Source organism: Nilaparvata lugens, chromosome 4 (genome assembly GCF_014356525.2).
Source record: "Nilaparvata lugens isolate BPH chromosome 4, ASM1435652v1, whole genome shotgun sequence".
NCBI lineage: Eukaryota > Metazoa > Arthropoda > Insecta > Hemiptera > Delphacidae > Nilaparvata > Nilaparvata lugens.
In genome coordinates this window covers 75,280,404-75,304,963 of record NC_052507.1, presented here as the reverse complement: position 1 = coordinate 75,304,963, position 24,560 = coordinate 75,280,404, and the positions used below count along the sequence as shown (strand labels likewise).

At 34.2% G+C, this 24,560-nt stretch overlaps 1 protein-coding gene across 1 annotated transcript in view; it reads left to right on the top strand.

Annotated features, from left to right (window-relative positions):
* Positions 1-23,987, top strand: part of LOC111056077 (ferrochelatase, mitochondrial) — a 30,075-nt gene extending 6,088 nt beyond the window's left edge. Inside the window, exons 3-9 of the mRNA XM_039426450.1 lie at positions 610-712; positions 7,225-7,343; positions 9,765-9,866; positions 12,403-12,565; positions 17,940-18,096; positions 20,768-20,883; positions 23,292-23,987. Coding sequence (XP_039282384.1) covers positions 610-712; positions 7,225-7,343; positions 9,765-9,866; positions 12,403-12,565; positions 17,940-18,096; positions 20,768-20,883; positions 23,292-23,492 — 961 coding nt within the window. The 3' untranslated portion in view covers positions 23,493-23,987. The remainder of the gene's footprint in view (positions 1-609; positions 713-7,224; positions 7,344-9,764; positions 9,867-12,402; positions 12,566-17,939; positions 18,097-20,767; positions 20,884-23,291) is intronic.
* The last annotated feature ends 573 nt before the right edge of the window (positions 23,988-24,560 follow it).

Genomic DNA, 24,560 nt, shown 5'->3' with positions numbered 1-24,560 from the left:
GTTGCGTTCAGTATGAGCAGCTACAGACTAGTTACAACATATTTTAATGGCTCTTTCCAGATTTGTTTCTCGGCTCATGCATGATGTGACGTGCCCTTTCACTTACATGCATCTAAAGGTGCTCGGGAAACGCGGTAATAGATTTTTATGAAATTTGACAGGTATGTTCCTTTTTGAATTGCGCGTCTACGTATATACAAGGTTTTTGGAAATTTTGCATTTCAAGGATAATACAAGGAAAAAGGAGCCTCCTTCATACGCCAATATTAGAGTAAAAATCAGACTATAGAATTATTCATCATAAATCAGCTGTCTAGTGGACTATAATACTACATACTACCCGTTCAAAAACAACGAACATCTTGAAAATGTATCTTTCCATCAGAGTTAGTAGAAAGTTGACTATAATACTACCCGTTCAAAAACATCGAACATCTTGAAAATTGTATCTTTCCATCAACGTTGTAGATCTGTACCTTTATGTGATCATACCCTAGAATTGGAAAAGTTTTGGGCTTGAGCCTGTCTTACTTTACTGAAAGTTGTGTAATTCTGAATGATTGACTAAATAAATATAATGAAATGTTTCTCTTTTGTTTATGTTTAAAGCACTCTGGGTCCATTTATTGCAAAAAGGAGGACAGCCGAGGTACAGAAGAAGTACAGTGAGATTGGCGGGGGTTCTCCTATACTCAAATGGACTAAATTACAAGTAGGTGGCTCTTGTAGCATTTTAATCTGTTCATTTTAGCTTTTTAATTCGTTCAATTCCTTGATGTCATTACTTACCTTTTATCAATAGTGAATTGTTGAACTGATTTTGCCTATTACTATTTGTTATAGAATTTGACTCAACACGAGCTTTATTCGACATTAAATATGTGTCTTAGTAACAGAGATAACAGATTATAAATATTACAGCTGTTTTATCATCACAATCTTCCCCCCTTAATATCAATCGGCACTCGTGGGGTATGGGGCGAGCTGGCGAAGTGAGACTGTCGATTCTCTGCCGTCGTTGTGGCGAACAAACGCATATTCAGGGTTACTCTCGATTAATTCAACTTTTTCAACTTGCGATTCTTGTTTTGAGTTTTTTGTCATCTTCTTCAACCATACTGGTCCAGGTGTCAATAGCCAGGTTGGTAATGGTTTTCCATTACTTGAGTTTCTTGCATGTAAAAACATCCGCTCATGTGGTGTGCAGTTGGTGCTTGTGCATAATAGGGAACGAATAGAGTTAAGGGCATCGGGGAGAACTTGTTCCCAGTGACTGTTGTTCAAACCTCTCGATTTTAGGGCTAGCATCACACTTTTCCATATAACTCCATTGTACCGTTCGACTTGCCCATTACCGGCTGGATTATAGGGCGATGTTCTGCTGCTGGCAATTCCTTTTGATAGTAGGAAATTTTTCAAAGCTGATGACATAAACGATGTTCCTCTATCGGAATGTATGTAAGACGGTACACCAAAAAGAGAGAATAGTGATGTAAGGTGTTTTATTACTGTATTAGTAGTCATGTCAGGACAGGGGAAGGCAAATGGGAATCTGGAATATTCGTCTATAAGAACTAAAATATACTTGTTCCTTGAACTTGATTGTAGTGGGCCTTTGAAATCCATATTAAGACGTTCAAATGGTCGAGTTGCTTTGATAAGGCGGCCAGTTCCTTTGGCATAGCGTGGTTTCATTTCAGAACATGTAATACATTTGGAACATACTTCTTTTACATCATCTATTGAATATGGTAAGTTCTTTGTTTTGGTCCAATGATGGAGTCGAGTAACTCCTGGATGACACAGGTCCTCATGAATTTTTATCAGTTTCTTTATATCTGTATGGCATCCAACAGTGGCACAGACTCTTGATAGTGTATCTGCTGGTATATTCTCTTTTCCAACTCTATAAATTATATTGAACTTATATTCTGACAATTCAAGGCGCCATCGTTGGATTTTGTCATTCTTAATCTTGCTGGTTTGTTTATTACTAAACATGAATGAAACTGATTTCTGGTCTGTGATAAGTGTAAATTCTCGTCCAAGTAAGTAATGTCGCCATTTCCTGATTGATTCCACAATGGCATAAGCTTCTTTTTCCACTGCAGAGTGCCTAGTTTCAGATGTGGAAAGAGTTCTTGAGAAAAACGCCACTGGTCTCTCATTCTGTGTTAATACTGCTCCAATAGCGTAATCTGAGGCATCAGTTTCCAAAGTGAACGGGACTTTTTCATCAATGTGCACTAGAACTGCAGATCCTATTTCTTTCTTTAATGATTCAAATATATTTCTTCATTCAACGGGAAGTGAGTATTATGCACAAGTGGATGGATCTTTTTTGAAAATTCTTTTATCCATTTGGAGTAGTGTGCAAGCATTCCAAGGACACGCTTCAATTCTTTCTGATTTTTTGGAGCTGGTAAGTCAAGGAGTGGTTTCAATCGATCTGGATCGGGCTTAATCATACCCTGACCAATTTCGAATCCCAGAAAGGTTAAATTCTCCATAGATATTTTACACTTTTCTTCATTAATCGTGAGGCCATATTTTTCTGTTGCTCTCCAGAAATTTTCTAAATTTTCATCATGTTCTTCTTGGGTCCTTCCGCATACAATAATATCATCTAAATAGGCATAACATGATGTCAAATTTTCTTGTTCTATGATTTGATCAATCACTTTCTGGAAAGCAGCTACTCCATTCGTGACTCCGAACGGAATTCTTTTGAATTGATACAGTTTGTGTCCAACTTCAAATGCGGTGAAATGCCTTTCCTCAGGCAAGATTGGTATCTGGTGATAGGCAGATTTCAGGTCAATAGATGAGAATATTTTATATTGCGCTACCTTATTGACTAATTCTTCCATTAGTGGTAGTGGATAGGCATCCAAATTCGTGAATTTGTTGATGGTCTGTGAATAGTCAATCACCATACGTTTCTTTTGGTTCTCTCTTGAAGTAACAAATGCTTGAGCTCTCCAAGAAGAATGACTATTTTCTATAATATCAGCATCTTTAAGCCGTTTGACTTCATTCATCATAAACAAGTAATCCTCTTCTGAATGTCGTCTCGATTTAGTTATTATAGGCCGACAGTCCGGTTGAAGATCACGAAACAATGAGACAGGTTCTACTGTAGCTTGGGCTAGAGCACACTTTTTAATTTCATAAGTAGGCCTTCTTGCGTCATTGTCTTCATTCAGTTGTAGTGCTGCTTTAGATCCACCGAAATCAAAAGTGATGGATGAAAAGTTCTTTAGAAAATCGTGTCCCAAAATTACACTAGCGCAACATTTGTTCAATACGATCAAAGGAAAATCATTATATTCTTCGTTCTGGAAATATATTTCACTCAAAGCGCACTCAGTTGTTTTAGTGTTGCAGGCACTTGAAGCAAATGTAATCAAATTGGAATATGGCATAGTTTTCATCTTCGATTGTACTACTAGTTTCTTATCTATAAAACTTATAGGAACAAGACATTTTGAGAGGTCAGTGCTGGTATTTGCTGCTGAAATTACTGTGGCAGATACCATTTGGTTTTTTTTATCGTTTCGTGCTCTGCATACTTTTGAAAAATGGCCTATTCGATTACAAGTTAGGCATGGTTGTCCTTTTGCTGGGCATTGGCTATTATCAGTATGATTATTATAGCCACAAAATCTGCATTGAATCTTCTTTTGGTAAGAATTACGGACTAAAGTCGTTTTCTCGGTATTTTTATTCTCGTTTGCTAGGACTGTGTTAACATATTCTGAACTGGTTTCGTATTCTTTAGCAATGTTTTCAGCATTCTCTAACATTCGTGCTTGTGAGATAGCGTCTTGCAAAGTTAGCGATTTCATTTCGAAAAGATGTTGTCTGATTTTCGATGATTCTAATCCGGAGATGAACGCGTCTCGGATATATTCACTTTTGTTATCGTCAGCCGTGACTGCTTGAAAGTTACATGGTAAACTTAGCCGTTTTAGTTTATTATAGAATTGATCAATTGATTCTCCATGGGTTTGTTTTGCTTTAGATAAGCAGTAACGTGCATGTACTACATTTTGAGGTTTTATAAAGCTTTCTTCAAGAGTTGTTATAGCTTCTTCATCTAATTAATCAACTAACTAAATCATCACTCTCAAATCCAGATTTCAGTGAACTTTTCACTCGAGATTTCAAAATCATGTTTTGGTTTTTTCCAGTAGCTGTTCGTTATTACCAATTATATCGAGTAAAGTAAACTTACATACACTGTGTGGAGCTCTTCTTGGGGGGAGTTACTATCGCCTCCAAGGTTAGATCGACACACGTATAATGAATCTTGCACTGAGTCACCAGTATTGAGGTTAGAAATTTTGAAAATACGCGCGTGGACGCTAAGCGAACACCAGACTGATTGAGTCACTACAAGATTCGATACAATCGTCTGAATCGCGGGAGGCATAAACACTCGCTCACCCTTGATTCTTCTTATGACTGATTGTATAGTAATAAAATTTTCAGAGGTAGTGTAGCGGTTGCTAAACACTGAATACGGATATCTTAAAACTATTACCTGTGATAGAACAGCATACAAAATCATACAGGTCGAGCAAAAATCCCGATGTAGATAATTTACGGGACTGCGTCTCTAATAAGTTCCGAAGGATTAAAGTAGGGTACTAAGGACCAGAGATCGTTCGGAATATACTTCGAGAACAGAGTCTTGTCGGGCTTTATGCTCTATTGTAGGAAATTATATGATCTCTAGCTGCATCTGCTATACAGTCGACGAATTCGCTCTCAAGCCGAAGTTGGTAACATATAAAAGTGATATATGAGCAGGTAAGGACAGAGAATAAGTAATCTCGATCTGACCCCACACACTACATCCACTTAGATCTGTTCCAATATCCAGGTCGAATCAATTATTTCAATGATCGTAATTGATCGGTTCTTGATAATATAGAACGTGTCAGACACAATGATTGACAGGCTTAAGAAATAATCGAACTCAGAAGACGAATTGACAAAATAGAAATATAATGTATTATTGACATAATAAAATATATGATTTGACAGTGCAGATTTAGAGCTTGGATTACAGATTGAAAATAGTTTAACATTAATAAAATAATTAGAAGTTTGCTTGTACTCGCATGACATCATGCATGATCCAACATAATTTTATAATTGATAAATTTAACAGTTTTTTGAAAAAATAGTGAAAACAAATTATAAAAGATTTTAAAAATTACTCGGGTCGTGGTTCTGGCAGCGGAGGATAGTCAATCAACTACAAGTTCTTATAAATTCTATACCAGATAAAATCTAGGATCTTAATAATTATAAGCGCTAGTCGGCGTGGCCATAACTTTAACAAAGAAATTTTTTATATTTTCTGCACTGTATTTTCTTTCGAAGCGTAGATTGGGGCCCCAAAAATATAAAACTCACGTGAATCCTCTTGGCAGTCATGGTTCCTTTAGATCAAGGTCCAGGCTTCGGTTTTAGCACGTGTGGAATTTTAGTTAAATATTTCCTTCACCAATTAAATCAGGGAACAATTAAATTAGAATTTCTAGAATTATCGATTGATGAAATAAATTTATAAAATACAAATAAGATAGCCTAAGATATTGGCCTACAGATAAAATATACAAAAATCGAACAAAATTTCACTAATAGGTCTTTGGTAACTTTCAACAAGGTCTTAGCGGTGAGGATTTTAAAAGGGAAGTGACTTGTCTTCTTCTAAGCCTTTGGTTAGAGCCTTTTTCAGAGAATCTCTGTGTAATTAATTTGCATGAAAATTTGCCATTGGTAGAATAATTATGACGTAGGTATGACGTCAGTGGCAAGCAGCAAAATATAATTCCTCTGATTACAATAATAACTTAATTTGTATAATTTTTTTAATTGCTTAATTCTCTAGATACAGTTCCCCTATACAGTGTACATGCACTAGCATATATGATAAGGCAAGTTTGTTGTCTGATAACAGATTAACGATGCTTTCAAACGATCATCCCCTTTCTATGACATATGATTGGCTTAGACTTGCCAAAGAGATTCATTCACCATGTGACTCAGTTGAAACAATAATTTATAATTTAATATTTCTATACAATTCTTATTATATTCGAAACTGTTATAATTAATTTTTGTTGCTCTTATCAGTAATACAATATTCATGCTATGACCTAGTTCGTTAAACATTCGACATTATAATGTAATTTCGTGAATAATAAATAATTTTAACAATAATACATACATTTTATTTTTCTATTTGAAATTCTTTGTCCTTTATCAATAGTTCTTAATTTTAGAAATAATGTTATAGCTTGCATGAAAACCTGGCATGACATTTATAATATATTGAGTCAGTCAGCTGTGTCTGAGCTGCTACAAAAACATCTGATCAATTGTAAACAAAAGTGTAACCTCCAAAAGTTCAATGAACAATTCATAAATGATTTGTACTTAATTTGCAAAATAATTATAATTTTATTAAATAATTCTCTGAAAAAATGCGTAGTACAGAACGGTACTCTTATCTTATACTCAGCTGTTGATAAGGAAGCCTTATCGCTAATTCAAGAAAAAATGAATGGCGAAAACCGGATATCGATATCTTAAATCGTTCAGAAGATATTCACATTATTAATCAATATCATGCATATCAGAAATGAAATACATGAGTGGTATTGATTAATAGTGTGAATATCTTCTGAACGGTTTGAGATATCGATGTGCGGTTTTCACCATTCATTTTTTCTTGAAATTTCTTATCGAAATCATGTATCGCATGACCACCTTCCTATTTAAAAAAATAAAGTTGCATTCAATATGGCGGATCCAAGATGGCTGACCAGAATATTTTGAAGTTATAGTAAAGTAGTATTTTCAATTTGAGTAAGATCCCCAATCACACCCACCATCAAATTACCTTTGTGTATGAGATATTAAGCCGTTCTCGGACTTTTCACCCACTCTGTATTAGCATAGACTTCTAGCTCATCTGCCGCCATAACCTTCATTCAACATGAAAATCCACTGAATCTTCGAATGTGCTCTAGCTAAGGCGTCTCTAACCACTCAGCTGTAGCCACGCGGCTAAGGATTTGCGCCTTAAGAGAATTGGGTGGCAGTTTTTTATCCTATGATTATAGTATGCCTCAACTTTCGTAAGTATAAAATTGATAATTTTATTATGTCATTTCAAATATAAATTGTATGATGTTTTTTGTACAGGGAGATTTACTGTGCCAAGCATTGGATTCGTTATCACCTGAGACTGCTCCACACAAGCATTACGTTGCATTCCGCTATGTCGAACCAATGACTGACACTGCATTGACTGAGCTAGAAAAGTTAGTATCATTTAACTGATCATCTCATAGATTTTTGACTAGTTTTCATGGCTGTAGTGTAGCTATCAGATACTGTTGCCTTAGCATAGGTTTTATGCTTCAGTTGTTTTTTCACTCATTCCTTAAACGGATCTTGGTTGGTTCTATGACTTGATAATAATCTATCTATCTTCTATCTATATTGTAATAGGGTAATTGTTATTGGTGATTGGGGTTATATTATGTATGGTATTGAGCTGGTAATTTAGGGTTGTGAGAATGATCAACTAATTCAAAGTTGACTTAATAAAATTAGCTAGACATTATGGTAATGAGCTGGTATTATAGTAACAATTTATAATGGGGGAATCGCTTGGCTTTCGAGAGGTTAAATTGATCTAACACTATAACTCATGAGTAAAGGAACTATAATTTAAAAGAATAAACAAAACAAATAATATATTGGAGAACGAAATAATCGATTTAACTTAATTGAAAACTCAAAGTTAAAGTGAAAACTAAAATAAAATATTTAGAATATCTTTTGAATAAACAATAGAATAATAATTACAGGATTTGCCTTCAATAAGAAATAAATTAATAAAATTGATAATATAAGTAACTTACTGAACCAGGAAAATGGTGTCTCTTAACAGAGGGGTAGAGCCGGGCCCGATTATCTGCTGTAGATAGTTGCAGATCCCGTCCTCGTAACCGACTGCCAAGAGGCATACATTTTTCAGTCCAATTTTACTTGTCATGAATTTTCACCGTCGTCGACACTTTTAATTTTTAAACAATGGATGCTCTCGGATTGTGAAAATTCATGTCAAATAATCTGCTACATTACAATATATATAAAAATGAATGTCTGTTTGTGTGTTAGTTTGTTTGTTTGTTAGTTTGTTTGCTTGTGTGTTAGTTTATTTGTTCCATATAGACTCGAAAACTACTTGACAGAATGGCATGAAACTTTTGTAATATGTTGTGTGAATATTAGGGATGGTTTCTGACCAGAAATTTCAATAGGGGGACTAATAATAATTATATAATAATCCATTTTACAGACCTATGTTTTCGAAATTGTCGGCCGAGCGGCTAACGTAGAACGGGAAGATCATCATGATTCAAGATCATGTTGTGATAATATGATTTAGCATATGAACTTACCAGCTGTAATGAACACGTCACTCTGTGATAAAATTGTTTACTGGTATTAAAACGGTAGTTTTAAGCACATAGGAAGTCCGTATTGAGATGTAAATAAAAATATTGATTGTCAGATAAATTTAATGATTCACCAAATAAAGTCAAGTGTGACATGAGATACATTGACTTTTTGGCGGTACGAAGTTCGCCGGGTAAGCTAGTCTTTAATATAATAAAGGAAAGAATTGGCTTATACAGGCACGGGATAGGAAATTCACGAATGACGCATCATCACATCTGAACTACTCAACTGAATTTAACGATAAATTTTGACCATAGATTTTTCATTTACCGAGGATGTTTATAAGCCTATTTTCAATTCTTCAAGATTTCATTACGTCAAGTTTTCAGTTAATCAAGTTTCAAATTGGACCCTTGCGGAGCACGGGTTACATGCTAGTAAATAATAATAATAAAGCCTTTATTGATTACAATAAAAACTCAGAGAATGCATGAAAAATAGAAAACAATAAAATATAAGTTCCATGACTTGTCTCCACTACAGATAAAATTTAATTCAGTACTGAGTTGCGTGAGGAAATTAGAAATTATAAAAATATAGCACAAGGACTACCTTATTATTCTATCTTCTATAATGTTATTGCATTAGTGTCATTTGCATTGTAAATGAATAAATAAAATAAATTAGAAACTCTGGGGCCCGGTTGCACAAAAGCCTGTAGAATTTTAATCAAGACACAAAGGATCAATCAGAGAAGCTTTCAAAAAGTCTTCTCTGATGGTCATTTAATCATGATCAAAATTTAACAGGCTCTTGTGCAACCGGGTCTGGAACTTGAGACATCAAAAAAAATAGTATAGTATTGATAAAGTATCCGAATCCATGAACTATTAAACTCAATAAACTATCAAGAACGTTGAAAATGTATCGTGAAATATTCAAATTTTACTGAGCTTACATCATTATTTTTATTGTTATTTCATCGTATAAAACCGCATTTAATGAGCACAGCTCAAACGGTTTACGACATGACAAATATATCAAGTATATGGTTTCCCTCCAATGAGGGAAAGTTTTTCATTTTACAAAATCGTCTGAATAATTTCTGATCTCTAGGATTTCAATGAGAAGATTTTCATAACTATGATAAAATGATGCAAGATATTTTTTGTAATACTTCAAGTAGTAGTAATATCTTGTATGTTAAAATTCAAAATTATTGAATTATGTGAAAAATCTTATCAATCAATTGTTGTTCCTTTCATTTGCAGAGATGGTGTAGAAAGGGCAGTAATATTCTCGCAGTATCCACAATACAGTTGCGCCACATCTGGATCTAGCTTCAATGCTATCTATTCACATTATTTAAAAAAGTAAGTTTACCAATCAGCAATATTTTTTTTTGAAATTGAAATTTATTCACAACATTGACATGTTTTACAAATATTTTTACAATGCAATTACTATAAAGAAACAGTATCATGATGGAAAAAAGAAAAGAACTTCAGTGGCTTAACAGCTGTGGTTGAAGTTCTACACTATTGTACATAATAATATGAACGAGACAGTCACTTAATTTTGATAACTTAAAAAAAGAAAAATAGTTATTTGTATATCTAGAGTGAAAAGTACGACTTTTTCTCCCTGTGGGAAAAGTTTGAAGCCCGAGGCGAAGCCGAGGGCAGCAATTTTCCTGAGGGAGAAAAAGTATTTTTCGCTCGTGATGTACACAACATTTTTCCTCCATCTACATTTTTTTTATAGAAACTGCAAATAAATTCATTCTAATAACTTACGTATTGGTGACAATGATTCCTAACAACATAACCTAAATCTAAAACCTAAAAACCATTCGTCTGATTGGCACTGGCGATTGCGCTATCTATCGGCAAAAGTTGTAACAATTATATCAGCTGAGCAGCTACCAAAAATGGCTGACTCCAGATCACGCGGTTCAGATTTGAATAATTATTGCAGATCAAAAATATTTGTTGGCTGGTATTTTGAATAGAATAAAATATTTTTAAAATTGTATAAATTTTTATCGTCTACTAATATTAAGAATATACTTATTATCATACAAACATATATTTCATGAGTTAATCAAATTTCTGGTTGTGGTATTGAATTCAGTTGACTCAATGACAGACACCTCTATCATGCTTTCTCATCTGAGCTTAGACCTTCCAACCTATTACAATGTAAGTTTCAAAATAGAGATGCTCCCCATGATATTTAAATGGAGTCACTTTTACTCCCTAGGGAGTTTTTCTGTTTTTTACTACCGAGAGCGAAAAAGTGACACTTTAGTATTAGGTTTCAGGGAGTAAAGTAAGTACTTTAGACAGTAGGTGGAGGAAAAAGATATTACAAGTATCTCTAATCATTCATCTCATTTGTCGTAGTGTCGTCTCTAAATTATTTTTCTACATCATTGAGTTTATATTATTTGAAAGCTAATAATGGATTCATCGAAGAGTATTATCAATTTTGCTGTTAAACATTCTTATTCGTAAACCAAACTGAAACATCGATTTTGACATGATTCAGATAGAATATTTATATTTTTCGGCTTCATAGCAACATTACTAAAATAGTTATCACTTGCTAATTAATCTCAAGGAGTATTCTCGGAACAGAAATGTGAAGTAAGTTACATACACATAACCTTTTGGACTCCATTACCATTAGAATTTGATAGAGGAATAAGCTAAGCTTAATTTTCCTCTTTCAGATTATGATATCTCTTATTATAAATCAATATCGGGGGACCGAGCTTCGCTCTGGAGTGTAAAAGCATAGAAATGTGTAACGAAAGATTGAATTTATAGTTTAAAATTATTTATTCATTTTCTCAATCTTACAATCATTTTTACAGTTATATAAGGAGGCACAACAGGCTTATGCCCAAATCCAAGGTACCTAGAATGCATTGTATTTTAGGTACATTGCCCAAAACTGTTCCTTTTCAAATTTATACTACAGTCTAAATCAAAATCCAGTTATAGCTACTATCAATCATAAAAATAACAATAAATTTATTCAAACTTCAAAAAACAAACACAATCATGATCAATTACAAATAGATATACTATGAATTTGATTTAGAATGATATACTATGTTTGCTACAATATTTGTTAATTATACTATCCACTATTCTACACTAACAGCATCTAGTTACTATTTTGGACTTTCTGAAGTAAACATGTTTTCTAAAAAAAAGAGAAAATAAACAAAAATAAGTTTTTCTTGCTGAATTATTCTTCTTGCGAGATCAGCTGAGGAATAATAACCCACACAGGCACTCGCTCACTCACTTCCATTACGGTATCGACAGACGACAAAATTTCCAGCTGTTTTTCCAAGGACGTATTTATCCTTTTAATGTCCTTCAGCGAGTTATCCCAGGGTTGAGACCTAGTGCAATCGAATTTTAATATCATAAACCTACTTTGTTCCAAATTTCGTGAGAATCGTTAGAGCTGTTTTCGAGATCCGGTCAAATACAGATATAAATATAAACATAAGAACATCTAAACATGTAAACAAAAATTGTTCGTTTAATAATATAGGATTGTAATAATAGTATTGATGAATAAATGATTGATTGATGTACATAAAAGCTTATTTATTTATTTTAAAAAATAAAGGGTACTTCAAGATTTTTATATTGTTTTTATTAATTTGTTAAAAATTAGCCCAAGTGAGTAAAGTGTTTTTATTTATTTATTTGATATTTTACAATAATTATAACTTTCAAAATCTCCTAACAGGCTTACGCCAAAACGGTTCCTTTTTCAGTTTATACAACTTTCATTAGTTTCCACCTATATGTTCTTATAGATTATAGGTATTAATAGATTGATATTATAGATTGTAGATAATAGATTGGTTGTATGATTGTGCAGAAGTCCTCCGAACATCAAGTGGAGTGTAATCGACAGATGGGCAACTCATCCTCTTCTTGTCAAAACGTTTGCCGATCGCATTCAGACGGAACTCAAGCAATTCCCGGCCGATAAACAGAAGGAAGTTGTCATACTTTTCTCAGCCCATTCGCTACCTCTTAGGGTGAGTTTCAATGCTTCTCATTTATCAATTCGAAAAAAATTGTTCGGTATTTAGAAACAAGATCTAAATTTGTTTCTGGAAATTGTTTGTTTCTAAGAAACAAGAACTCTTCAAGTTCATGCTTGAATGAATCATTCTCGAAAAACTACTCCAATCGTCAATGATTTGTCAATAGTTGTTTAAACTAGGTCTAGAGGCTACGCAGTAGGAAGTTTTGAAATTCAGTCAAGCCAGTAACGGCATATATTTCTACTACTGCACATCCAAATGAAACATTACGTTTCAAGTCGTTAAGAAGTTAGGATTTCATCTCGTGTAAATTGCTATGTAAGTTCAATGTTCTATTAGTTTGTTAAAATTAACAGCAATTTGGATTTATATTTCAATTATAAATTGGTTCACAGTTTGTTGAAATTAGTTGCAATTTAGTCTTAAATTCCAGTATTAATGGATTGAAAAATTATACTACTCCCATTGACCGAAAACTTATAAAAAAAATTTACTAATGTCAATAGTCAATAGTTTTTCCATTTACATATTTGTTTTATTATCTTTCACACTTGTTTTCTTGGTTCTTATTTTGTACTGAAAGTAAATTTTGTTATTGCGATTCTGTTGCTTAAGCCGCCATTTTGTCACACCGTTGAGTGGGAGGAGACTGTCTAGCTGGGCCAATGGCAGGCGTTCATGCCCTTGAGCAATAGCAGTTCTCGCCTACTAGTATAAATTCTGCTGCTCTTGTATTTAGTTTTAGTTTATCTGAAATTGACAATGGTGTAATAACCGAAACCGGTCTTTCTAATTATCAATAAATCAGTGGTTTTTTGACAATTTCTCAGTGTTTTTCATTCAATATGAATAATTACCACAATATCAACTTCTCAACTACACAAAAAGTGAAAACTTATAAGTTTTCAAAATATATTTTCTTGCATGATTCTCTATATCGATCAACTAAATTTTGGCAAAAGCATTATTCTATTATCAGTTGATTGATGAAGATTCTCAATCACGTGCAAAAAATCTGTAGCTGTACTATTGTAATATTGTTGAGGTGTTCCCACTTTTACAAGTTGTAAAAGCATTTTTGGGCTTTGCTGTGTAAAAACGTGTTCACTGTTCTACTTTGCAGTCAGAAGGTGAAAAAATTAATCATTGAATTTTCATGTCTTATCTCTAGTTGCGCCAATTATTACTTAATAACTTGATTACTTATTTAATCACACCGTGGCAGCATGTGGACTCATCTAACATCTTCCATATATCTTTTTGAAATGAAGTTATGATGCATAGAAGTTTTTCTACTAACTCGTTACGTTTGAAATGTTTATTTCAAAATTTACAGCATTTATTATGATCCCCATCTCACCTTACTTATTATACAATTGCAAGTCCGTATTTCATTACCATACCGTGAATTTTTAACATTCCTTGAATTGATATGAATGATCCAACATTTGAAAGTTTTAGAGTCGGTTGCACAAAAGCCTGTTGAATTAATCATGATTTAAATTTAACAGGCATTTGTGTAACCAGGATATATTATACTTTAACAATAAATTATTCTATTATGCTAATTGATGAAACTGTATCTGGTTTTACTATCATCGACTATACAGGGTGATTCATAATTATGGTAAAATATTTTAATACGTGATAGTAGAGGTAAAAATAAGAAAAAAATTTCATATAAACATATATCCATAAACGCTTCATTAGCGAGCTATACAGGGTGGAAGATTTAGCCCGGAATTCAGTTCCTCTGGTGAAATATACCGATGCTGAATTGTTTGGGGACTAGTTTTTGAAAAACTTATGCTGGATTCATATGGAAAAATATCTGAAAAATTGAATAAAACTAGTCTGGAAGCTGTAGTGTGAGTAGTTTTTGAGAAAAAAGTTGAAATATGCAAAAAATCTTCAACCTATGAGTTATTAGTTCTCTCCTCGTAAAACAGCAAATTTTTGTGGTGTAATGTACTACATAAGAATACATTTTATTCAACTTTTATTAGAATTTAGTTTACACAGCTTACATAATTCTTTTCAGAATTAAATTCTCTACAATTTTTATTGCGAAAAATTATTTGTTTCATCATCATCATCATCAGTGGCGCTACAACCCGCTACAGGTCTTGGCCTCCTCCAGTATTCGCCTCCATTCGTCTCTGTCTTCCGCCCTCGCTTTCCAACCTCTGGCTCCAATCACTTGTGCGTCCTTGTCAACACCGTCCATCCAGCGCAGTCTCGGCCTTCCTGGTCTTCGCCTCCCTTCCATCCTGTACAGCATGAGTCTCCTTGGTTGGTATGTCTCATCTGCCCGAATAAGGTGGCCAGCCCATCGCAGTCTACCAATTTTGATCATTTTGACCACATCAGGTTCACGATATACTTGGTAGAGTTCCTCATTCTTCCTCCTCCGCCAGGTCTCATCCACTTTTATTCCACCACAGATGCTTCGCAGTACCCTCCTCTCAAAAACTTTGAGTTGGCTCTCGTCTTTTTTGGACAGTGTCCATTATTTGTTTACTGGTCATTAAAGAAAGTTTTTGGGCATCAAACGTAGAAGTCTATGTTTTTCTGCTTAGATTTTTTGCATATTTCAACTTTTTTCTCAAAAACTACTCACACTACAGCTTCCAGACTAGTTTTATTCAATTTTTCAGATATTTTTCCATATGAACCCAGAATAAGTTTTTCAAAAACTAGTCCCCAAACAATTCAGCATCGATATATTTCACCAGAGGAACTGAATTCCGGGCTAAATCTTCCACTCTGTATAGCTCGCTAATGAAGCATGGATATATGTTTATATGAACTTTTTTTCTTATTTTTACCTCTAATATCACGTATTAAAATATTTTACCATAATTATGAATCACCCTGTATACTAATTTCAATAGGTCAAGAGTAACTATTTTTTTCTAAAAATGCCAATAATATTAATATATTTATTTTAATTTATTTGTTTACAATGCAAATGAGACTAATGTAATAACATTGGTAGATAAAATAATAAGGTAGTCCTTGTGCTATTTTTCTTCCAAATTTATTAGTGACACAGTCTAAGATAAGGTTAGAATTTCACATGTACAATTTTTACAAAATTTTAGTCCAAAATAAACATGACAACTATAAATTTTGAATTTAGATGGCTTGAATTAATAAATTGATTATGAATATTCCACTCAATTACCACTGGTAACAAATTATATTGAGTTATTTAAGAAAATTTGGAACCATTAAAGAAACAGAAACTTGTGAAATATATTAATTCAATTGATAGGCCTACTATTTACTAACTACTATTAATCAACTAATATCTTGATATTATCATGGATTTCATTCAAGACAGTTGATAATGTCAATTATTATTTTTATCTAATATATTAATATATATATATATATAATATATATATATATATATATATATATATATCTGTATGTTATTTTTATATAAGTGTTCATTTCGAACATGATAAGTAGCTTCATCTCTTAATTGTTTCAATTAATTAGAATTGTGGCTAGTTTATTCGTGATGTTTTTAAAATACCTATAATGCCAGCGCCAAACTTTCGCCTAGTCACTTGCCAAGCGGCTCGCTGTATACATCTATACGGGCGAAGTGAAGGCGAGTGAACTTTCAAATTTTGGTTCATTCATATCAATTTGAGGAATGTTAAAAATTCTTGGTATGGTAATGAAATACGGACTTGCAATTGAATAATAAGTAAGGTGAGATAAGGATCATAATAAATGCTGTAAATGTTTAAATGAACAGTTTAAACTTAACGAGTTAGTAGAACAACTTCACACTCTCGCGCTCTTCGACATTTGTACGCACTGGGCAAGAGTGTGGAAGCGGCATGACAGGAAAGTACAGTACGCGTCTCGTAGCTTTGTCTCCGTGACTTTGAAACGGCATATATAGGCATGGTATGGTTCGCGGGGTAATATTCACGGCTTTGCTAAAACATCTGGCTTCAGATACCCTAGATCCCTAGATGGAGGAAGCTCCCTACACACAAAGATTCTTCATGAATGAGAGAATTGCAACATATCGCTAAAGCTGGGTTTTTGTTTCTGCGTAAATACCGTCGTCGACCACGACAGGGTAAGGATCTCAGACTGGGTCGATTTCAATTTGTCTAAATAACCTAAAAGATTATGTTCAATTATGTTTAAATGCGAGAGGTTGAGTTTATACTATTTTTGACCGAGCGAAGTGAGGTCTAAGATTCAAGTCGACGGTTTGGCATTTCTCTTAATGTTTAAATGTTTGAATGTTTAAATGTTTATATGCTTTTATGTTGCGCATTTACGGCGAAACGCGGTAATGGATTTTCATGAAATTTGACAGGTATGTTCCTCTTTTAATTGCGCGTCGACGTATATACAAGGTTTTTGGAAATTTTGCATTTGAAGGATAATATAAAAGGAAAAAGGAGCCTCCTTCATACGCCAATATTAGAGTAAAAATCAGACTATAGAATTATTCATCATAAATCAGCTGACAAGTGATTACACAGATGTATGGAAACGCCAGTCTATTGCTGTATTTCCATAAGGTCTGTAGTTTCAATCAGGTCTTGTGGATGAGAATACTGCGTGAGGTCTACTGTTCACAGAACTACTAGTTAAAAATGTTTTAAAAGTTATTTGATCAGCTGTTTTAGCACACTTGAAATTTGGACAATATGAATGTCAACAATGCTTGTCGTTGTCGACTGCGGAAATTTACGCACAAACGAAAATGCACTTTAACAATGAAAAGAGCATGTTGAACGAATGTCAGCTGATAGGCTGAGTTATGACTACAAAAATCTCCTTTTGTATCTTTTCGGATGAAACACGTTGCTTTTGAGAAGATACAAAAGAGCATCTGTTGCTTATGGAAGGATACATTTTCGAAAATGTTCTATGTTTTTGAACGGGTAGTATTGTAGTTTAGTTGCCTTCCGCCGATAGGCAAAGGACCCGGATTGTACCACTGTGGGAAATGTTTTCTTCCAACTTAATATTATCACCTGACGTTGCCTCTCATCTTAACTGTCAACTGATGGATGACTATTAAATTAAATGAAAAAGACTAAGAAATTGTCAAAAACCACGGATTTATATCGGTTATTACACCATTGTCAATCTCTGATAAACTAAAACTAAATACAAGAGCAGCAGAATTTATACTAGTAGGCGAGTACTGCTATTGGGCATGAATGCCTGTCATTGGCCCAGCTAGACAGTCTCCTCCCACTCAACGGTGTCACAAAATGGCGGCTTAAGCAACAGTCTCGCCATGATAACAAAATTTACTTTGAGTAAAAAATAAGATGACTATTTTAATGTTTGTTTTGATATTATAATTCGATTTTAGGCGGTGAACAGAGGCGACCCATACCCTTCGGAAGTCGGAGCCACAGTTCAGCTGGTGATGGATGAGTTGGGTTACTGCAATCCGTACCATCTAGTGTGGCAATCGAAGGTCGGTCCCTTGGAGTGGCTGGCTCCATTCACTGACGATGCGATCAAAGGTAACACCTCCTTGAATCTGATCAGCAATCTAAGATCGTTGGATTTTGATATCTCAGCTTTATTATCGGTCCAAAGGCCCCCATCCACGATTAAACAAGTTTGAGCAAATTAGTTCCTACTTTTTAAATGTATGAATTCTCAGGGCTACTTTCTTGTATTTATAAAATAGAAATTATAGTATCCTTTAAAATTAATGAAACAATAGAATAAGAATACAAATTATAACTACTATATAGTTACGGTGATCACACCATCGTCAGGTTCAAGCCTACTATATAGTAGTTATAATTTGTATTCTTATTCTATTGTTTCATTAATTTTAAAGGATACTATAATTTCTATTTCATAGTTCCTACTTATAGCATCAGCCACAAAACTAAAATAAACATACGGTAATATGTTGTAATATTAGTGTGTTCATTTTATTTGTGGGGTATGATATTATAAGTAGGTACTAAATTGCAGAAACTTGTTTGTACGTGTATGTTGGCCTTAAGGTTAATCTTTTAGGGTGAAATCATAGTGGAGTGGCAAAGATAATTTTAAACTTGAGTGGGTTAAAAACAATGCGCGTATTTAAATATGACGAAACAGTCATATTATTCTTTCTGCATGTGTTGACCCATTTGAATACTTGCATTTCAGTCAACACTCAAGCTTGAAGATACCTTCAACCCTCCACTATCTTTTCATCCTTATAGATGGCAGTCATTGTTGAGAACTATTGAGCTTACGATTGCTTACAATATGATTGAGGTTAGTCAAGTTATAATCGCATAATTTATTTTGTATTGTAAATTTCATTGTGAATTGCATTGTGACTTTCATCATGAATCACTGATCTGTTGTTCCTGCATATGTTTGTATTCAATAAGTAAATAATTTTCACTGATATCGGTCATAACTTTAGACTTTAACTGTATGACTACAATTTGTTCACTTTTACAATATTACTTCTACTTAGTACACTTCTACATTACTACATGCTGCAGAATACTACAGTAAAAGTGACTAGTGATTCATAAAGTTTATTTACTTTCCAATATTTATGGACTGACTTCTGTTCTGACTGACTCCGTTCAAGCACTAACTCGTATACGGAGGTAGTGGTTCAAGTTAGGATGAAAACTTTGGGAGAAATATAAACTTTACTTCAACACATTGCTTATGAAAAGTTATTGTCACATTTCTGAATGCATGTTTTTACATCAATAATAAAGCTTCACTATAATATATTAAGGTAGTTAGCGAAAATGAATTTATTGAGAGGCCTAGCTTGATTAATTTTGAACTTTCCCAGTTTTCAGAGTAAGTGACAGCCTATTCAGCTCATCAAGTGTGAGCCGTTTTTCCATGTAGCACTTTTGAAGATTGAATCTATAGGCGAGTGCTCTGTTTGAAGGCTAAGTGATTTGTTCAATAAAATAGGCTGATAGCTGATATGTAAACATATAGTTACATTAATTATTTTCTGTTGTATCGAAAATATGAATTTGATTAATGTTACTATAATTGATTGAACAGAGATCATTTGACTCGCTTATTATAATAAACTAGCCGTCAGGCTCGCTTCGCTCGCCATATCCGTCTAGACCCCCGACTGGATCGTCCAAAAATTAGATCAGCGGGCTCGCTTCGCTCGCCTGCATGTAGACCTCAGCTGAACCTCTGTACCGAATTTGAAAGTTTTATGTCATTTTGATCTCGAAAATTTGATAAAACGTAGAAAAACGCTGGTAAAAACACCTGTTACTATATCGGCGTATCTTTGGCGAACAAAATTCTTCCACCTCAGCTAAACCTGTGTACTGATTTTTTTTATATATTTCCATCAATTATTGAAAAAGGTGAGAAAACGCAGAAAAGCTGAGAAAAACGTTAGTAAACCGCTAATTTTGGGCGTAACTTTGGCGTTATTTCAAATTCCTTCTAACACAACATTATTAAACCCCAGCTAAGCTTCTGTAGTAAATTTGAACATTTTCTGTTCATTTGTTCTCGATAAAGCTGAGAAAGCGCAAAAAAAAACGCTGGAAAACGCAAATTTTGGGCGTATCTTTGGCGTTATTTCAAATTCCTTCTAACACAACATTATTAAACCCCAGCTGAGCTTCTGTAGTAAATTTGAACATTTTCTGTTCATTTGTTCTCGATAAAGCTGAGAAAACGCTATAAAACGCTGGAAAAACGCAGATGTTGGGCATATCTTTGGATTTTTTCCAAATCCGTTTCTAGTGCGCTGCTAAAGGGCCAACTGAACATACCTACCAAATTTGAACGTTTTTGGTCCGGTAGATTTTCATTTCTGCGAGTGAGTGAGTCAGTCAGACAGTCAGTGAGTGATTGCCATTTCGCTTTTATATATTATCAATACTATATTATCAATATTCTAATGTTGCATTCAATCTTCATTGTAATTAATAAGTTTTCATAATTTGTGAAATTTGTTGCATAATTAGCTGCTATACTGTAATTTATTGTAAATTCGTGTAAAAACCAGAATATATTGTAACTTACTTGAATAAATAATTCTAATCATTCATTGTAATCAATCATTCATATATAGAGAGATGGAAGAGAAAATCTTGTTGTCAACCAGAACACATCGGCTGATGTAATAATTTTAATGTCAATTCAAAGATCGAATTTTAAAACTTTACTTCATTTCAGGTTACGTAAAACAAGGCAAGAAAAACTTTATACTTGTGCCAATAGCTTTCGTGAACGAGCATATCGAAACATTGCATGAAATGGACATTGAATACTGCCATGATCTGGGAAAAGAGGTAGGCCTAATTGATCAATTTGTTCATTCAAAGTTATTGGCTCAAGTCGAATTTGTTTAGTAGCTCATTATATTTATTCATAGTTATAATTATTAATTCTATCAATGTTATTTAATATAGATGTGACACATTCATGCACAATATAACATTGTATGTGTTGAATAAATAGATTGATTGATAGTGTACAAACGAATTGGCAACAATGCGGAACTAGAAAAGGATAGAATTATCTGCTTTGTCTAATGGCAGACAAGAATAGCAAACCAATATTAACTAGTAGTTCTGCGAACAGTAGACCTCGCTCATGAATACAACTCTCAATCTAATGAGAAGGGTCAGTAAGTACAGTATATTATTGTGAGGATTTAGCCATGTCATCTCTATTATTTGCTCCATTGAAAGTGCTAGGGACACTGTTTGCAGGGACACCGGACTTATCAAGGAGGTACCTTTATATCGTCTCCATATTCACAATATAAACATATATTACAACTTTTCTAATAATTAATTATAAGAAATCGGTCAACTGACTGAAAAATTGGAATATGCAGTAGGCAATTTAGATGATGAATCGTCTCACAGACGATGGTGAGATGGAAAATGATTCTAAATAAGATGAGTCACAGTGGGTGTGAAAAAGTATGAGTTGCTGTATCTTCAAATATACTTTTGAGGTTATTCTACGGTTTTTTAAATATTACAAAAAAACCGGAGGTCTTACCAAAAATCGTTACACATGCGTTTCTGCGCCTTGTTTCAAAGAACTTGCATACCAAATTTCATCCAAATCGGAATAACTGCGAGTGTAACTGCGGTACAAACAAACAAACAGACAAAAGCCAATTGAGTCGAAACTAAGACCTCAGCTTCGCTTCGGTCAATCAGGTACTGACGTTATAACATGAATCTCATATAGTACTCTTATATTTCATTTGATGACACGACCAGTTTTGGTTATACATCCCATCATCAAGTGTCCTTATCAAGTAGTCCTATAGAAATGATGTATATAGTAATTATATATGTGTGCGTGGTTCTAAATCTGCCTAATAAAGGTTAAATATCGGGGCACCGAGCTTCGCTCGTTATTTTTATTTATTAATAAACAGATCACAATTCTCTAAAATGATCGTGTTTATATTTCACAGCTGGCTATACGTCATCTTCTGAATTTCGGGGATACGATATTTTGATTTTTCACATACTCACTCGCTCACTCACTTTTTTACTATCCACAGACGACGAAAGTCTCAGCTGTTTCAGCCAAGGATGAATTATCCTTTTCTTGTCGTTCAGCGAGTTTTCCCAAGGATGAGACCTAGTGCAATGGAATTTTTATATCATAAACCTATTATGTTCCAAATTTCGTGAAAGTCGTTAGAGCCGTTTTCGAGATCCGTTGAACATAAATAACCAGATATATAAATACAGAAATTGTTCGCTTAATATAATAGGATTTCATTTTATTTATTCTTTACTTTATATTTTTATTTCATATGATTGTTGAAAGATAATGTATTTTAGCGTGATTATTCTGTTGAATATCCATACTTTTTCACTATTAGTTTCAAACTTGAATTTTAAAACACTTATGTGAAAAATGCACTCACTATTAGTCGTGACGTTCGTTTAGGCCCCGTGTAGGTCATTATCAGACTCTGAAGAATTGATTTAAGTTTGAATCTATTCCATTTCTATTCTCTTTCTTGTTTTGGAAATGTCTTTTTTGGATGGCAAATGAAATAATTTAATCAATTTTTCAAATATCCATACTTTTTCACTATTAATTCCAAACTCTATTTTTAAAACACATATGATGTGAAAAATGCACTTTAGTCGTGACGATCGTTAAGGCCCGGTGTAGGTCATTATCAGACTCTGAAGAATTGATTCAAGTTTGAATGTATTTCATTCTATCGCCTCTCTTGTTTTGAAGATGTATTCTTTTGGATGGCGAGTAAAATGATTAATTGAATGAAAAAGACTAAGAAATTGTCAAAAAACCACTGATTTATTGATAATTAGAAAGACCGGTTTCGGTTATTAAACCATTGTCAATCTCTGATAAACTACAGTTTTAGTTTATCAGAGACTTTAGTTTATCAGAGATTGACAATGGTGTGATAACCGAAACCGGTCTTTCTAATTATCAATAAATCAGTGGTTTACTCACAGTCAATAACTCACACTTACTTGATTCAGGTCGAGAAGAGACTCGATTCTAGTCGAGAGCATGTGTTTTCAAATGGTGACAATCGCGGGAGACTAGAGTCGACTGGTCTGAGTGTCACCATTTAGAAACACATGCTCTCGACAAGAGTCGAGTCTCTTCTCGACCTGAGTCGTGTGAGTTGAACCTTAATGATTGATATAATTCAATTCAAAAATTAATTTTATTTATTTTGTAGGTTGGAGCGGAAATGATCAGACGCGCCGCGGCGCCCAACGACCACCCGCTGTTCATCTCGGCAATGGCTGACCTGGTGGTGACCAACCTGAAGCAGGACCGCGCCGTCAGTCCCAAGTTCCTCAACCGCTGTCCGCACTGCGTCAACCCCAAGTGCTACGAGGCCAAGCGATGGTTTGCTGCCCTCTGTCACAACAAGTGACGGCCAATCTCACGTCAGGACCGCTAATAGTGCAATAGCATGTTGAATTCAATTGTGATCAATGTGAATGTAATCGAACATTATGACAACTAATAGTGCAGTAGCAAGTTCACTTCAATTATTGTGATCAATGTAAGGCCCGCCGCAAAGTAGACCCACGCTAATCCACGAAAAGCAACCCACGCCGTGGGATGTTTTGTGAACCATTGCTAGGCTTCTCCAGACATCTGTGTAATACATGCAATGAATAATCCACTTGTCAGCTGATTGATTATGAATTATTCTATAGCAATGGTTTACAAAACATCCCACGGCGTGGGTTGCTTTTCGTGGGTCTACTTTGCGGCGGGTCTAAATGTAATTGGACATTGTGACCCACTTTGTCTAATGCAAGGTCTGTAGAAAAAGGTCGAAACACGATCCCATGATGCCTTCCAGAACGGCCATATCGAAGCTTTCCAGTTTACTAGTTTTGAAGTTTGTTGACTAGTTGTTGAATTACAGCATTTAATTTGGATTTTCGTTTAATAGTAATAATTTAATTCATTAGCATTTGAATAATTGCATTATCTCAGTGATTTCTATCTGTAGTAAATAAACAGATTTTTCAACTAGCATCAATATGGCCGCGAGTCTCTGTAGACCTTGACTTCTTACTAATAGACCTTGACCTCTTTCTATAGACCTTGGTGAAATGTTACATTAGTGACTAGCCATAAGGCCGAAACACACGAGACGTTTTTTCAGGCGCGTTAGCACGGCACGTCAGGTCAGGAAGCTCTCCGATTGGTTGATTCTCGAAACGCCAACCCAATCAGCCAATCGGAGAGCTTCCTGTGCTGTCGTTCCGACTCATCTGAAAAAACACCTTATGTGTTTCGGCCCTATTGTTCTATCTGTAGCTATTGCAGACATTAACAGACTCCAGTCTATATCCCTGGTGTGGGCTCAAGATATGCTCTCAAATGCAATGATGAATTGTAAACCATTGTATTTTTATCAAATGTTCGGCTGGTAAGCCTTGTCAATGAAAGTGAAATTTATGGAAAATGGTATAAGTGATTAATC